This window comes from Mesoplodon bidens, assembly GCF_964165515.1.
Source record: "Mesoplodon bidens genome assembly, chromosome: 2".
Classification (NCBI taxonomy): Eukaryota; Metazoa; Chordata; class Mammalia; order Artiodactyla; family Ziphiidae; genus Mesoplodon; species Mesoplodon bidens.
This window is the reverse complement of record NC_138177.1, coordinates 160,725,566-160,741,747: the sequence shown is the minus strand read 5'-3', so window position 1 is coordinate 160,741,747 and position 16,182 is coordinate 160,725,566. Positions and strand designations below refer to the sequence as shown.

The window sequence follows — 16,182 nt, the reverse complement described above, 5'->3', positions numbered from 1 at the left end:
AGGAATAATTGCCTGTGTCTTGGAAATACAATCCCGCTGGGTAGAAACGTGTGTGTGTGTGTGTGTGTGAGAGAGAGAGAGAGTAGTACACAAACTACAACAGTGTCATGAGAAGAGTACAAAAACTACAGAACAGGGCTTCCCTGGTGGCGCAGTGGTTGAGAGTCCGCCTGCCGATGCAGGGGACACGGGTTCATGCCCCCGTCCGGGAGGATCCCACATGCCGCGGAGCGGCTGGGCCCGTGAGCCATGGCCGCTGAGCCTGCGCGTCCAGAGCCTGTGCTCCGCAAAGGGAGAGGCCACAACAGTGAGAGGCCCACATACAGCAAAAAAAAAAAAAAAACTACAGAACAAATGTTATTGAACTTTTTTCAAAAATATTTTAGTAGTTGTCACTAAAAGATAAGGACTTAAAAAAAGAACACAGTAACATCACCAAACTAAAAAGTGAGCAGTTCCATAGTATCCCCTGTCATCTAGTTAGTGTTCAGATCTCCCCTCATAAATGGTTTATGTAGTTGATTTTACAGATGAGAAAACTGAGGCATAGGGTGGTGAAGCAACTGACTCAAAAGTCACACAGTTGATAAAGGAATGAACTGTAGACCCTTGGGGGCAGAGTTCATGTCTTATTCACCTTTGATTACCTGTCTGCTGCCAAAGAACAAGCTCTTGACTATTGATACTTTCCTATAAAATCACCGCCTCCTTGTAAACTCTCGCCATTGTTGGGCATTTGGGCATCGCTCATTTTTGTTTATTCTTACTCATGTTTCTATGAGTACTCCCTCTGCTTAGTACTGCTTAGTACTACTTAGTACTCCCTCTTTGTTAATCTCTTTGCATGCTGCCTCAATGCACATGCTTAAAGTAGATTCCCTTTTAAAAACTATCTTCTTTTCTTTTTTTATACATCTTTTTTGGAGTATAATTGCTTCACAATGCTGTGTTAGTTTCTGTTGTACAATAAAGTGAATCAGCCGTATGCATACATATATCCCCATATCCCCTCCCTCTAGAGCTTCCCTCCCACCCTCCCTATCCCACCCCTCTAGGTCGTTGCAAAGCCCTGAGCTGATCGCCCTGTGCTATGCGGCTGCTTCCCACTAGCCATCCATTTTACATCCGGTCGTGTATATATGTCCATGCTTCTCTCACTTCGCCCCAGCTTCCCCCTCCCCCACCCCCGTCTCTGGAATAGGACTACCGGGTAAAATGATTTGAGCATTTTTATACCTCTTGATACGTATTGTCAGATTGTTTTCCTCAAAGCTTGGACCAATATTTATTGTTACCATTTGTACCATTTCACAATAAGCTCACCAGCATTATGTGCTGTGACCATTTTCTTTTTTCTATTTTTTCTTTTTATTTAAAAAATTAAAAAAATTTTTGGCTGTGTTGGATCTTTGTTGCTGTGCGGGCTTTCTCTAGTTGCGGCGAGCGGGGGCTACTCTTCGTTGCGGTGCCCGGGCTTCTCATTGTGGTGGCTTCTCTTGTTGCGGAGCACGGGCTCTAGGCATGCAGGCTTCAGTAGTTGCAGCACTTGGGCTCAGTAGTTGCAGCGCGTGGGCTCTAGGGCACGCGGGCTTCAGTAGTTGTGGTGCGTAGGCTCGGTAGCTGTGGCTTGTGGGCTCTAGAGCGCAGGCTCAGTAGTTGTTGTGCACGGACTTGGTTGCTTCATGGCATGTGGTATCTTCCCGAACCAGGGATTGAACCAGAGTCCCCTGCATTGGCAGGCGGATTCTTAAGCACTGCGCCACCAGGGAAGTCCATGACCTTTTTCTGTTGGCTAACTTACCTGAAATGGTATACCTCAATATTTCTTTCATTCTTGTTTCTTTGACAAGGATAAGGCTTTTTTTTTTTTGGTTTATTTTATTTCCTTTGATGTCAATGCCTTTTTTTTTAAGTGATCTATTTTTTTAAAAAAAATAAATTTATTTATCTATTTATTTTTGGCTATGTTGGGTCTTCCTTGCTGCGTGGGCTTTCTCTAGTTGCGGCGAGTGGGGAGTACTCTTGGTTGCGGCGTGTGAGCTTCTCATTGTGGTGGCTTCTCTTGTTGCAGAGCGCGGGCTCTAGGTGCACGGGCTTCAGTAGTTGTGGCATACGGGCTCAGTAGTTGTGGCTTGCAGGCTCTAGAGCGCAGGCTCAGTAGTTGTGGCACACAACTTAGTTTAGTTAGTTGCTCCGCGGCATGTGGGAGCTTCCCAGACCAGGGATTGAACCCGTGTCCCCTGCATTGGCAGGCAGATTCTGAACCACTGCACCACCAGGGAAGTCCCGTCAATATATATTTTTTTTTTTTTTTTTTTTTTTTTTTTTCTTTTTGTGGTATGCGGGCCTCTCACTGTTGTGGCCTCTCCCGTTGCGGAGCACAGGCTCCGGACGCGCAGGCCCAGCGGCCACGGCTCACGGGCCCAGCCGCTCCGCGGCATATGGGATCCTCCCAGACCGGGGCACGAACCCGTATCCCCTGCATCGGCAGGCGGACTCTCAACCACTGCGCCACCAGGGAGGCCCTACGTCAATATATTTTTATATCCTCTGTTCGCCTAATATTGGAGGTCTTAAAGTCTTTTTTTCTTGCAAATGAAGATGAGCCTGCATATGCATGTGTGTATGTATTTAATATAATATTTGATACATATATTTTTTCTTAATCTGATGGTTTATTATTTTAGTTTTGTGATTCCTTGTTATTCTTTCATAGAAGTTTCAACACACTATCATATATCTTAACTAAGTGTGCTGTAATTAATAGTAAGGAAATTTGTCTCTAACTGCTCTGCGGGTTATAGATTACCATATAAATGGTGTATATATATAACAAATAGAACACTTATTGGAGAAAAATTTAGCACAAACAGTAAAATAAAATAACCCACTAATCCCACCATTCAGAGACAACTATTGTTAAAATTTACTTTCATTCCTGTTTTTTTTTAAGTGTTATAGTGCACATTGTTTTTAACTTAAAAAAATTATATACTATGAGACATGGTTTTCTTTACTGATATGTTAGGTGGACTCTTTATTTATAAACATTTTAAATGTTCACTGAGTGGTCTAAAATGACATATATTTAGGGTATAAAGATGCAATTCAATAAATGGATATTAGCACTTCATAAATGCAAGGTATAGTTAGGTGTGGGGAGGGACCCAGAGGGGGCAAGTACCATGGGAGTTTTACGAGAATCTTGGGAAGAAAAATTCAGGGTACAAGCTCTAGTTGCCCCACTCTGTACAGAGACACCCCCCCTTGCCAAGATTGGGCTTTCTTACTTGTCATTGTATTTTATTCTAATTATTTATGGTTTAAAAAGTGTGAATCCGTATGGAATATATTGCAGTAGTACTTGTCAGGTCTGGATCTGGTTAGTTCTTGTCTTAAAAATTCTTAAGTAATGATTTCTAACCCTTTTTTGTTTTATTTCTGCTTTGCCATACTGTACATTAATTTCATTCTTTTTCAATGATCTCTAGTTTTTATCCCATTCTTTTGACAACAGCTTTGTGCTATGTTTAGAAAACTGGTAGGGTGCCTTCTATTTCCAGCAATGTGGTAGACTGGATACCTCAAACAGCCTCCCCACTGACAACAAAGAAAACTGTGTCCTGACTTAAGAGATAGCAGGGAATCTTCAGAGGTCAAAAAATAAGTGAAAGTAGGAATCTCCATTTCACTTAGAGTAAAAGCCAGTCAACTCACCAGCCTGAGGGATCCTTTTTAAATGTAAATCAAATCATGTCTCTTTTCCGCCTAAAACCCTTCTTTGGCTCCTGTCTCACTCCATATTAAAGCCAGAGCCCTTATAGTTGCTCCCGCAGCCCTTTGTGATCTGACCCTGTTTCCTCTCTGACCACCTCCCCCACCCTCTTCTCCTTGCTCACCCCACTCTGATCATACCAGCCTCCTTGCAGTTCCTTGAACTCACCCAGCATGTTCCTGCCTCAGCATCTTTGCACCAGCTTTCCCCTCTGCCTGGATCACTTCTCTTCTAGGTACCACACTGGTTCACTCCTCACCTCCTTTAGGTCCTTGCCCTAAAGGAGGCCTACCCTGACACCTTACACCTTATTTAATATTACACCTGTACCCCCCACCTGGTCTGTTGTTTTTTAATTACTTTATAACACAGTATATAACTTCTTTATTTTGTTTTCCTCCCTCCTGCTAGACTATAAACTCCACGAGGACAAGGATCTTTGTCTATTTTGTTCACTAGTGTGTCCCAAGCACATACAACAGTGACTATTCAAATATGTGTTAAGTGAATTAATTAATCCAGAGAGAAAACCTAACTCTGAAACTGCCTTTCTCTCTGGGAGGCGTATACTGAATCCTTTTAGCACTGATCTTCTGTTTTCATAGCTGTGTGTGTTCCTAGTGACTAGTCAAGATAGAGAATATGATAGGATCCCTCACATAAATCTGGGAACCCTGAAAAAGTACATAATCATTAGTGTAAGAGAATATTAGGAAAAACTCCCACAGAGGAGGACAGCAAGAAAACTTGTCTGTTTTGATCTTATTAGTAGTTGGAAGAGAGCAAAAAAATGAGGATTTGAAACCACAAGCTGGCCTTTTCTTGGGTTTGTTGCCCAAATTCATATTAACTGTGTGGTCTGAAAAACCTCAAGCCTAGAATTCATTTTATCTTGCAGAAGCAAACACAAATTCTCTCTGGAGGAGGACTCCTCAACCTAGGCTTTTAAAAATTCTCACAGATGAAGTTCCAAGGTACATGAGATCACAATAAAAAATCACAAAACACAAAGAAACAAGTCACCATGAGGGGGAACCAGCAGAAGCAATAGACAGCAGATTCAAACCTGCAATTACTACATGTACTGGAATTATCAGATGCTAAAAATAAAAATATTTACAATGTTTAAAGAAATAAGAAATTGAAAGTATGACCCCAAAGTAAGCAAATATAAAAACATGAACTAACAGATTTTTAAAAGGACTAAATAGAACTTCTAGAAATGAAATATATGAAAATTGAACTTATGCACAGGGTAAGAAAGATATTAGAGACAGTTGAAGAGAGAATTAGGGAATGGGAAGATAGAGCTGAAGCAACTATGCAAATGTAGCACAAAGAAACAGAGATAGGAAAGAAAATAAGAAAGGCAAAAGAAGTGGTAGATAGAATGAGAAGGCATAATGTCTAATCATAGTTTCAGGAAGAGATTGTATCAGGATACAGAAACGAGACAAGTAATTTGAACAGGGGAATTTTAATATAAAGAATTGCTAGCTTTAAAGATGGTTAATTACTAATAAGGATAAAAGCAGTTACTACCCCTGGTAAGGGAGAGTGAAAAAGGAAGAAACTTAGAGGAGGGCTTCTCCCTCCAAGGCTGAGATTGAAACCTTTAAAGAGAGGCTGTGGCTATTACAAGGATGTGCAGCCTACCAGTGGCAAAGAAACCTTCAGAGGGTTCCCAACACAACTGCATCACAGAAGCAGCCTGCTGTGGAGTGGAGGGAAGCTTGTTGGACTGTGCAGGCCAAAGTTGAACTGTGGGGGCCACTGAAGTGAATGCAGCCAGACCCTCATACCCTGAACCAGAGGTGGCCACACAGAAAACATCAGGCTAAAAGGAGGAAAGTCCCTTCTTCCTGACCTGTTCTTGCAGTGTCTTTCCAGCAACTTCTATTGACAAAGCCTAACATAGAGATGGATAGTAAAGAAGAAATGTCTTACTCCAGCATCACAAACCAGGGCAAAGAAGGGTGGATTTGGAGCTGAGAGGCAAGATAAATAAATTAAAATTAAAAAAATTAATAGCTGGCAGACAGTTAATGAAATGAAAGGGAGGAACACTTATTCTTAGATTTGGGAAATCCAACAAATTCCAAGTACGTTACCTAAAAATAAATCCATACCTAGACAACATATTAGTGACACTGAATACCAAAGACAAGGAGAAGATCATAAAACTAGTGAGAGAAATAAGACAGAAGAATACCTGTAGAAGAATGTTAATTAGACTTACAGCTTATTTTTCTCCTGTAACAATGGAAGGCAGAAGATAGTGGAATAGCAGCTTCAATCTATCAACCTAGAATTTTATATCCAGCAAAATTGTTTTTCAAGAATGAGTATGAAACATAGGCATTTTCCGACAAGCAAATACTGAGAGATAGATCTTCACTAAAGGAAATTCTAAAGGATATATTTCAGACATAAGGAAAATTATCCAGATGGATGGTCTGAGTTGCAGGAATGAATGATGAGCAAAGGTAGGTAAATATGCGGGCATATTTAAAGGATCACTGACTGGCACCAGCATCACCACCACCACCAATTACGTGACTAGAACAAGACACTGAAGTTTATTTTACTCTTATGCAACTGTCTGGATGCAGGCAATTCAGAGCTGGTATAGTGGTTTCATATTCACATGGAACCATATGGCTTTTAGTTGTACCCGTTTCTAGGTGTTACCCCCATCTTGGTAGGTGCAATTTGAAGCTCCAGCCATCATAGGAAATAAGAGAAGTCCCTCTGCCAGTTGTCTTTCAAGGAAATTTCCTGAAAGTACTTATGCTTTCATCTTATGGCCATAACTACCTGCAAGGGAAGTTGAGAAATATAGTCTTTATTCTAGGTAGACATGTGCCCAGCAAACATTGAAGATTGGAATTGCTGGGGGTAGGCAACTAGCAGCCTCTGTCACAAATAAGATAGACTAAAACACTGGATGGCAACAGAATGTAAGTTGGGAGGTAGAGTGACCAAGTTGGTCTTCTAAGATTTTGAATTGTTTGAGCAGAAGGTAAAGACATGGATTAATTTTAGACTTTATGTTAGGTATGCATGTTAAAATGTAAATGTCTAGAGTGCCCACTAAAATAGTAGACGTTTATTAAAATAGTTTGGTTTGGAGAGTGGCATAAACACATAGACCAGCAAAACATGGTTGAGAGCGCAAAAACGATCCACATATATCTGGAAAGGTGATTTGACAGCACTTGCAAAGCCTATCAGTGGGAATTGTTTACTGTATGATGCTAGACCACCTGATTGTCCATATGCAAAATACGGAACTGGATCCCTGTCTTACACCATACATATATATACATTCCAGAGACCAATATAGGGGAGGATCTGCTTGGCCTTGAAATAGGAAAAAACACTGAAGAATATCTTTAAAACCAAAAAGGAAGACTGATGTTTGTCTACATTAAAGTGAAGAGCTTCCGCTCATCTGTTAGTGAAAGGAAGGAGGCAATCATAAAGTGAGAGAAAAATACTGAAGCACATATATAATTGATAAGGGATTAGTAGAGAGAATATATGAAGGATTCTTGAAACAGAGACAAATAAGAATCTTACGAAAATAAGGGGGAAAAAGTGAAGCAGAAAGCAATAGAAATAGGGGCAAAAGACTTTAACAGGCAGTTCACAGAAGAGGAAAGCCAAATAGAAAATGCAAAGGTGCTCAGCCTCATTGGTAATCAAGGCAATGCAAAGTAAAAGGAAAACAAGATACATCTTCTACCAACTAGATTAGAAAAAAAATTAAAAGCATGACAATATCAAGTGTTGGTGGCATATAGAGAGTTGGATCTCTTAGATACTGCTAGGTGGAGTTGGTATTTCTACTTTGGGAAACAAGCTGGCATTATTTAGGTAAAGTTAGACATGTGTATACTCTCCCAGCAAGTTCCTAGGTATATATTGCATAGAAACTCTGGGCATGTGTATTTGAAGAGATGTCAGAATGTTCACAGGAGCAATTTATATAATACAAAACATTGGAAACAACCTTAATGTCGTCTTGATGCTGGGTAATAATCAAATAAATTACAGTGTATTCCATACAATGAATTCTATGCAGCTTATTGTGAATTATATCTACATCCATCAGTTGGATGAATCTTGGGAACGTAAGTTTCAAATAAACAAAAAAGCAAGTTGCAGAGATTACATACCCTATATTTCCAATCATATACATTTAAAAAAGTTCAAAATCAAATTCTAAATTGTTTAGGGTTAGGTATACTCATGGAAAAGAAACTAAAGCAAAAGAATAATGAAAACAAAATTCCAGATAATGGTTACCTCTGGAGGGGTTTGGGAGGGGACATGTCATTGGGATGGGGATTTCAAAGATAAAGGAAATGTTCTATTTCTTTAGCTGGGCAGTGGGTACACAGATATTCATTTTATCATTATTCTTTTTGTTTTACACATGATACAAATGTCCTTTTGTATGAATTAAACATTTAACAAAAAATTGAGTCTGTCACTGCTCCTTATTAATATCCTGTGATAGGCTCATGTTTATTTTTTGTCATATTGTTTCTCACGTTTAGAAAAATATCCTGGGAGTTTTAATTAGTCGTAGCATATTTAATCTATCAAATTGGAGAGGATTCTCTTTTTTGCTTTACTAAGCTTTTCTAGCTAGGAGAGGGTAGAGCTCTTGTATTTTATCTCTCCTTTTAAGGTTTTATTATTTTCTTTGAATAAGTATTATTGTGGCCCAAGTACATCCCTGAGTTTAGTAATGCTTTCATTACTGTCGTGAGTGAAGATGGTCCCCTGCGTGTTTGAGCTGAGACACTGGCTTGCATGCTGAAACTGAGTTCCTCTAGTAACTACCTCTCTCCCCTTTTTTTTCCAGGTGGGCAAGTGTTATCTGCAATGTGATATTTTATTTATTTATTTTCTCTATATTGTTTATTTTTTCCCTGCTAGCTATTGCCAGCATTTCTCATGCTATATAAAATAGAAATGATGACAGAAAGCTTCAGACTTGGAGTCAGAAGATGTGGGTCTGAGTCCTGGCTCTGCCATACAGTAGCTGAGTAACATTAGGCAAATTACTTAACCTCTCTGGGCCCTGTTTCTCTCGTTTCTTCATCTGGAAAATGAGGGGGCTTAACTTTAATTACTAAGGTTGCTTCTGGTTCTGAAATGAAGCCATTCTAGTGTATCCCCATTAAGTTAGAGTTGGCTCCTTATTTTAAATAGTTTCTCTTCGTTGTGGGGTTTAGTTTTGTCTGTAGTTTTAATCAAGAAGAGATGCTATAGGCTATTGAATGCCATGTTGACATGTATTGGGAAAATTAAATTTGAATTGTAGATCTATATTTTCCATATTACGATGAAGCCAGTGATTGCCTTGCTCATATCATCCCTGCCTTCCATTTAGAGACAAATTATCTGATCATTGAAAGTGATTCTTTGAATATGAGTGTGGATTTGATTAGCTAGGGATTCATTTTGGATTTTTGCCTATATGTTCACAAGTGAGATTTTGATCATAGGCTTTCATTCTGTTTCCTCTTTTTCCTTTTTGTGTGCAGCCCTTGCTCATCCCATTTTTTTTCCCTTTGAAAATATTTCTGTACACTTAATGTAGTAGAGGAGTTAATTGATTTATTCTTTAAAAGTTGGGGAACTATTTAGGGATTCCATCAAAGCCATGTGCCATTCTAAATGTTTCACCTTGTTTCATCTGTGGATCTGCTCACCTATTGGGCCTCTTTGAGGAAAGCAGCCATTCAGGTGCAGCTAGGAGGCACCTTGTCTGGGACCACCTGGAGTTCTGCTGCTAACCCCCTCCAGAACCTGGAGCAGGTCATTTCTTCTGAGTTTTCTCATCTGTAACAGGGGAATTGCAACTGCGTCCCAGATGAGGTGTGAAGTAGTGGTGGGCACGCTTTGTAAAGTAGGAACCCCCTGCCCTCTCTCTCAGAGGGGGCCCTAGTAGCAGACTGGGCATCTTATATTTTTACAGGTGCCTGTCCATTTCCATTCAGTTTTCTGACTCATAAATAGAGCTGAGACTTACAAGCCTGTCCCCACATGCTTTTGGAACATCTTTTTGCATATTCCTTTTTTGTTTCCTTTTTTTTTAAGGTTTTAAATGATAATTGCATTATTTCCTGTGAAGTTTAAAAATCTTTCTTTTCCACCCATTTTTAAATTTATACCACTACTAAAAAGTGAGAGAACTCTGATTATAACTCAAGAGTTCCTTTTTATTTTATTGTGGAAGAATCTTTGGAACCTATTTTCTTAAGGATCCTCATGGATACAATTATATAGCATTTCCTCTCACAATTCTTTAAAAGTTAGCGTATTGTTTTTTTGTTTTAATTTTTTAAAAAATTATTTATTTGGCTGCGTTTGGTCTTTGTTGCTGCGCGCGGGTGAGCGGGGGCTACTCTTTGTTGCGGTGCGTGGGCTTCTCATTGCGGTGGCTTCTCTTGTTGCGGAGCACAGGCTCTAGGCGTGCGGGCTTCAGTAGTTGTGGCATGTGGGCTCAGTGGTTGTGGCTCGCGGGCTCTAGAGCGCAGGCTCAGTAGTTGTGGCACATGGACTTAGTTGCTCTGCGGCATGTGGGATCTTCCCGGACCAGGGCTCGAACCCGTGTCCCCTGCATTGGCAGGTGGATTCTTAACCACTGCGCCACCATGGAAGTCTCTAGCTTATTGTTTTTTAACAACTGGAGCTAAGGGAAATAATTCAGAGCAACTAAGATGAATTTTACTCATTAACGAAGCTGGTGAACAAGCTTGTTAAGTTATATCAACAAGGATGTATTGGTTTGTCTCGCTTTCCTAGAATGTGAGCTTCATGAGCACAGGAACTTTGTTTTTGTGTGTGTGTGTGTTCACTGATGCATCTGCAGCTCCTAGATCAGAGCCTGGCATATAGTAGGTGCTTAATAAGTTCCTATTGAATGAATTAATGAGTATAGGATAGTTCTCATGTTTGATTTTAATAACGTGCATGTTTTTCTTTATTAATGAGACAGTGGCTTATGCATTAACTTTTTGTCAACTATGAGTATTATTTCTGCTTATGGCACCCATGACTCTTCTCAGTCTGACTCATTCCTGCTCCTGGCTGAGGTGCTGAAACACCTTTCCTTCATCCTCCATTGGTTTCCTCCGCTGCCTCCTTCCTTCTAGGCTCTTTGATGGCTTCCATTCGTACCTTCTTTTTCTTTCTTTTTGGCTCTTCCTCTTTCTCATCACTCATGTATTCCTTATTCATTTATTCATTCATTCACTTAAGAAATATTATTGACAAAAGCACCTACTGTATGCCAGACTGCTAGGCTTGGAGGAGATGGGGGTAAACAAGACTGTCGTGATCTCTGGACTCGTGGAATTTATAGTCTGACAGGGAAGACAGGCCTGGGTGATACATTTCATAAATATCTAATCATAAATCATAGTACATGCTATGACGACAAAGCTTGGGGAGCCTTAGGAAAGCTTCCATGAGGAAGCTGAGATCTAAAGGAAAATTAGGAATTGGTAGGTTTGGAGACTCAGGGAATAGCATGGGGATGGCTGGGGCTGGGGGAAGGGAAGCAGGGTTTACCTGGGGAGCCCAGAGCAGCTGGACTAACTGGAACGAGGGGCTTTCAACGGCACGATTCAGCCAGGATTCGCTCCTGTCCATCTTTCAGTCATGACTCCTCCTCTAGGACCTGCCTGGCAGGATCCCTACACTGTGACAAACTGCACTGATATCTTGGTTGTCCGCAAATGGCCTATGTTACAGATTTCTTTCCTGGATTTGGAAGTCACTTAAAAAAAATAAAAATATTATGTCATTGTTAGTTGTGTCTTTGGGTAAGTCACTTAATCTCTCAGAACTTTGGTTTCCCTGAAATGGGAGTAATTCTATCTACCCTGTGAGGTCCTCTGTGATCTCTGGCAGGTCACCCTGTGACTGTCTGTGGGAGGCCCGTCTTCCTCACCAGACTGAGAGCCCGAGGGAGGGAGGGAGGGAGGGTCTAACTCAATGGTGTGCTTCTAGCTCCTGTTACCAGGCCTGGCATGGAAGGAGGGGATCATGGAGGCCTGCATAGAAGAAGGAGCCCCAGGGCTGGGCCCAGAGGACAATCTCTGATTTGAGGGAGGGGGAAGGGCTGCAGAGGGGGGACCCATCCAGAGTCTGGAAAGCGGCAGACACACCAGTGAAGGCAAAAGCCGGGAGCTTACAGCAACACCAACAATAATAAAGATAGTGCTGACTTACTGGGCCCTTGCCATGTGCCAGACACTGTTCTACATGCTCTACCTATACTCATTTATCCTTTCAGTAGCCCTGTGAGGTAGGTACTGTTATTATTCCCATTTTACAAATGAGCAAACTGAGGCACAGAGGGATAAAGTATCTTGCCCAAGGTCACACAGATAGCAAGTATTGGAGCCTGGATGTAAGACCAGGCACCGTGGCTTCAGAGTGTAGGAAGCAATGAATGCAGAGAAGTGGGAGGGCCGTAAGTGCAGGCTCGGAGGCCCATCAAGTCTTTATTCTATTGGCTCTGGGAGCCACGCAGGCTTCGGAGGGAGGGGGTGCTCAGGCTGTGCACGTATGCCCAGGAAAGCTGACCGTTGTCATCCCTCTCTCCTGCAGAAACCATCCACGGAGCAGCCCCTGTACAGCAGCAGCCTATGGGGCCCAGTGATCGATGGCTGTGACTGCATCGCCGAGGGCCTGTGGCTGCCGCAACTACATGTAGGGGACTGGCTGGTCTTTGAGAACATGGGCGCCTACACCGTGGGCATGGGTTCCTTCCTCGGGGGAGCCCACACCTGCTGCATCACCTATGCCATGTCCCGGGTGGCCTGGTAAGGGGGCCCTGCTGGGAAATGGAGTGGGGGGAGAAGGGAGCAGCCTGGGCAGAAGCAATAAGGGGAACCCCAGGTTTGGGTCCGTGCTCCTGTGTAACCCAATGTGACAAGTAGCTCTTGGCTGCTGATTCCAAGTGAGGCCTGTGCTTGGCTGTGGCCATGAATGAGACTGAGCTTCCCTTGAGGAGCTCAGAGTCCTGTGAGAGACACAGAAGCAGACAGACACTCCTGATAATGCAGTGCTGGAGGGAGGGGGGCAGGCTCTGGAAGCTTAGAGCCCCGCCCCCCATCCCAAGGCCCAGATATCCCTCCCTGAGGAAGGAAGGATGAAGCCAAAGCCTGGTGGACGAGTGGGAGTTAGGTGGCAGGAGGGGTGGGAAGGGGGTTCCAGGCAGAAGGAACAGGGAGCGAGCATAACTTCAGGAAAGTACACGAGGTTGGTCGGGGCTGGAGAAGGAGCAGGGCTGGATCTGGGAAGGGCCTTGAAGGAAGTGGAGAGCTTTGAGCAGCAGCAAGCAAGGACTGGTTCGAAGCCTGAAAGACCACTCTAACTACTGGGTGGATTAAGGGAAGACAAGGGCAGATGTAGATAGAGCTGATCACTTGGGTGGCTGCTTTGTGACCCGGGAAAGACAAAGACTCGCCTGCTCGCTGAGCTTGCCCACGGCAGGCCAGCAGTGGGATCCAGTGAGGCTAGATGGAAATAAATTCACATTTGTTCAAACTTTCTGTCAGGCCCTACATTAGGCACCTTTTTTTTTTTTTTTTTTTTTTTTTGCATTACATGGGCCTCTCACTGTTGTGGCCTCTCCCGCTGCGGAGCACAGGCTCCGGACGCACAGGCTCAACAGCCATGGCTCACGGGCCCAGCCGCTCCGCGGCATGTGGGATCTTCCCAGACCGGGGCACGAACCCGTGTCCCCTGCATCGGCAGGCGGACTCTCAACCACTGCGCCACCAGGGAAGCCCTAGGCACCTTTTGATGATTTCCTTTTACCCACACAAACAGAGGTCACTTGCTTGAGGTCACACAGCTGGTCAGTGATGAAGAGGCCCCCTCTTTGGAGGCTGGGGCAGTTGGGAGGGGCTTTTATGCTGGGCCCTCAGGAGCGAGTGCAGCCTGCGTCCCCAGGGACATGCTGGGTTCCTGAGCCTCTTCCCTGCACCCCTCCACCCCCGCCCACCCCCACCAGAACAGTGCTACCAAATGCCAGGCCTGACGGGGCTCAGTATCAAAGTTGCATGTCATTTATCCAGTCAACAAACCTGTTGTTTCTACTCCCTGCAGGGGCACAGGATAGGCTGATGCCACCATTTTGACATCAGGGGTGTTTTGATAAGGCCTAAAAAGCAAAAGTAAAAAAACAATAATCGGGGCTTCCCTGGTGGCACAGTGGTTGAGAGTCCGCCTGCCAATGCAGGGGACACGGGTTCGTGCCCCAGTCCGGGAAGATCCCACATGCCGCAGAGCGGCTGGGCCCGTGAGCCATGGCCACTTAGCTTGTGCGTCCAGAGCCTGTGCTCTGCAATGGCAGAGGCCACAGCAGTGAGAGGCCCGCGTGTCGCAAAAACAAAACAAAACAAAACAAAACAATAATCACACAGCCTTCCTTATCCCATCCAGGCACCATCACCAGCAAACACAGCTGGGTGAGGCTGCAGGGAGTCAGGTGCACTCGTTACTCAGGAACACAAAATTTTGATGTATTGAAATGGCCATGTCAAAAAATTCCCCATATTAGAGGGGCCTCATCAAAATGTCCTACTTTAGAGCCTGGCTCTGTGCTGGGTCCTGGGGGGTAAAAGAGCATCTGAGAACATGGTGAGCCAAGGCGCGGACCTGCATACACAGACCCTGGCATAGAGAGTGCCAAGGTCACTAGGGACGGAGGGCCAGCGGGCTGGGGAGGGTGGACAGGGCTGCTTCTCGGGAGGCCTGATGGGTAAGGAGGGCCAGGCAAGCTGACAGGAGGGTGGTCTGGGCCAGGACGGGTAGGGGCTTCAGAGTCTAGTCCATCCAAAGAATTTTTAGTAGCTCTGGCTGGCTGGAGTGGACTGTGGGGAAGAATAGATCAAGAAGGACCTTGGAGGCCCAGGTTGGACTTGATCTTGAAGGCAGTAGGGAGCCAGTGAGGGGTTCTAAGAAACATATCTTTCAAAACGCATTTTGAAAGATAAGGAGACAGAGGCTCAGACAGAGGGTGCCTGGCCCAGAGGACCTCCCACCTGGAAGGGAGCGGCCTGACTGGACTCTGCCAAGATACGGACTGATTTGCTGCTGAATTGCACATATCGGCAAAGAGGGAGGCCTTCCTGCAGGTGGGGCAGTAGAATAGACTGGAAGTATGAAGGGAGGGAAGGGAAGATGTAGATGGAAGGGGGAAGGTTTTGTGGGGAAGCAGAACTTGGCAGAAGTCAAGGACGGGCTGTCATGCTGCCCCTACCCCCAGGCCTCCTGACATTGAACCCAGTGCTTTCCCTGTCCTCCTACCCAGCGTCCACCCCTCCTCACCAAGTGTTTACCATGTGCCAGCCTGCTGCTGGGGCCACTAGGCAGTGAGTAACTCAGACATATCCCCTGCCCTGCTATAGTTGGAGGAACGTCAGGGAAGCAGGCATTGAACCCTTGTTGCTATGAAGGAGTACACTGGGCTGTGTGACTCAGCGAACGGTTGATGATGCAGGCAGAGGCCGGATGTGCACAGGCCTAGGATGAGACGTGAGCCCAAAAGATGGCTGCTGTGGCTGGCAACCAGGCAGCACTGTTGTGTGTGATGGGAGAGGCTGGCAGGGGCCAGATCTTGTGGGGCCTGACAGTGGAGGGAAACTGCTGGCGACTCAAGAGCAGGGGTTTGCGTTTTGGGAAGATGAACCTGGGTCAGAATTGTCCAGAGGGGGCAAGAGCAGATCAGGGAGACTGCACTTTCCTGGCTAGAGATGGTGGTGTCAGCGGGAATGGAGAGAAGCAGGTACCTTTGAGGATGCTCAGGAACTAGGCTCAGCAGGGATCTACTGGGTGTGGGAAGAAGACAACTTGTGGCAAGAGCAGGAGCCGTTTATTAACGTGGGGAGGTAGGAGAAACAGCTTGTAGAGTTTGAGGGGAGGCAGATGCTTTTTTTAAAGTACTAAGCTGGGGATATGAAGAATGTGGGCACTGAAGTGAGCGCTGGGTTGAGTCCTAGTTCTACCACCCTCTAGGGTAGAAGAGGTGACCTTGGGCAGGTAACTCCTGAGTCTCAATTTCCTCAGAGTAAAATGGGGACGATAACGTCACCCTTACAGGGTTTTGGGAGGATACTAGTTACTGTAAGCAAAGTGCCTGGCCCAATAGTGGGCGTATCAATGAATGTGGGTTCCTCTCCCTTGCGGGGGTAGACTGTGGGGGAGAAGGGAGCAGCAGAGGACGAAGGGGCAGTAGGCCTTCCCTCGCCCCTGCCCCTGGGTTCTGCGGCCCCAGTGGCGCCAGGTCTTCCAGTGCAGCGGCCAATCAGGAGTTCCTGGCCTGCGGGCCCCATGCTGGCTGGCTGCCTCCAGGGACCCCCTCTCACTTG

At 44.6% G+C, this 16,182-nt stretch overlaps 1 protein-coding gene across 5 annotated transcripts in view; it reads left to right on the top strand.

Annotated features, from left to right (window-relative positions):
* AZIN2 (antizyme inhibitor 2) overlaps positions 1-16,182 on the top strand; it is a 39,808-nt gene that overhangs the window by 18,744 nt on the left and 4,882 nt on the right. For all 5 annotated transcript variants that reach the window (XM_081225623.1, XM_081225621.1, XM_081225622.1 and 2 more), the window contains one exon: positions 12,413-12,627. In XM_081225623.1, coding sequence (XP_081081749.1) covers positions 12,413-12,627 — 215 coding nt within the window. The remainder of the gene's footprint in view (positions 1-12,412; positions 12,628-16,182) is intronic.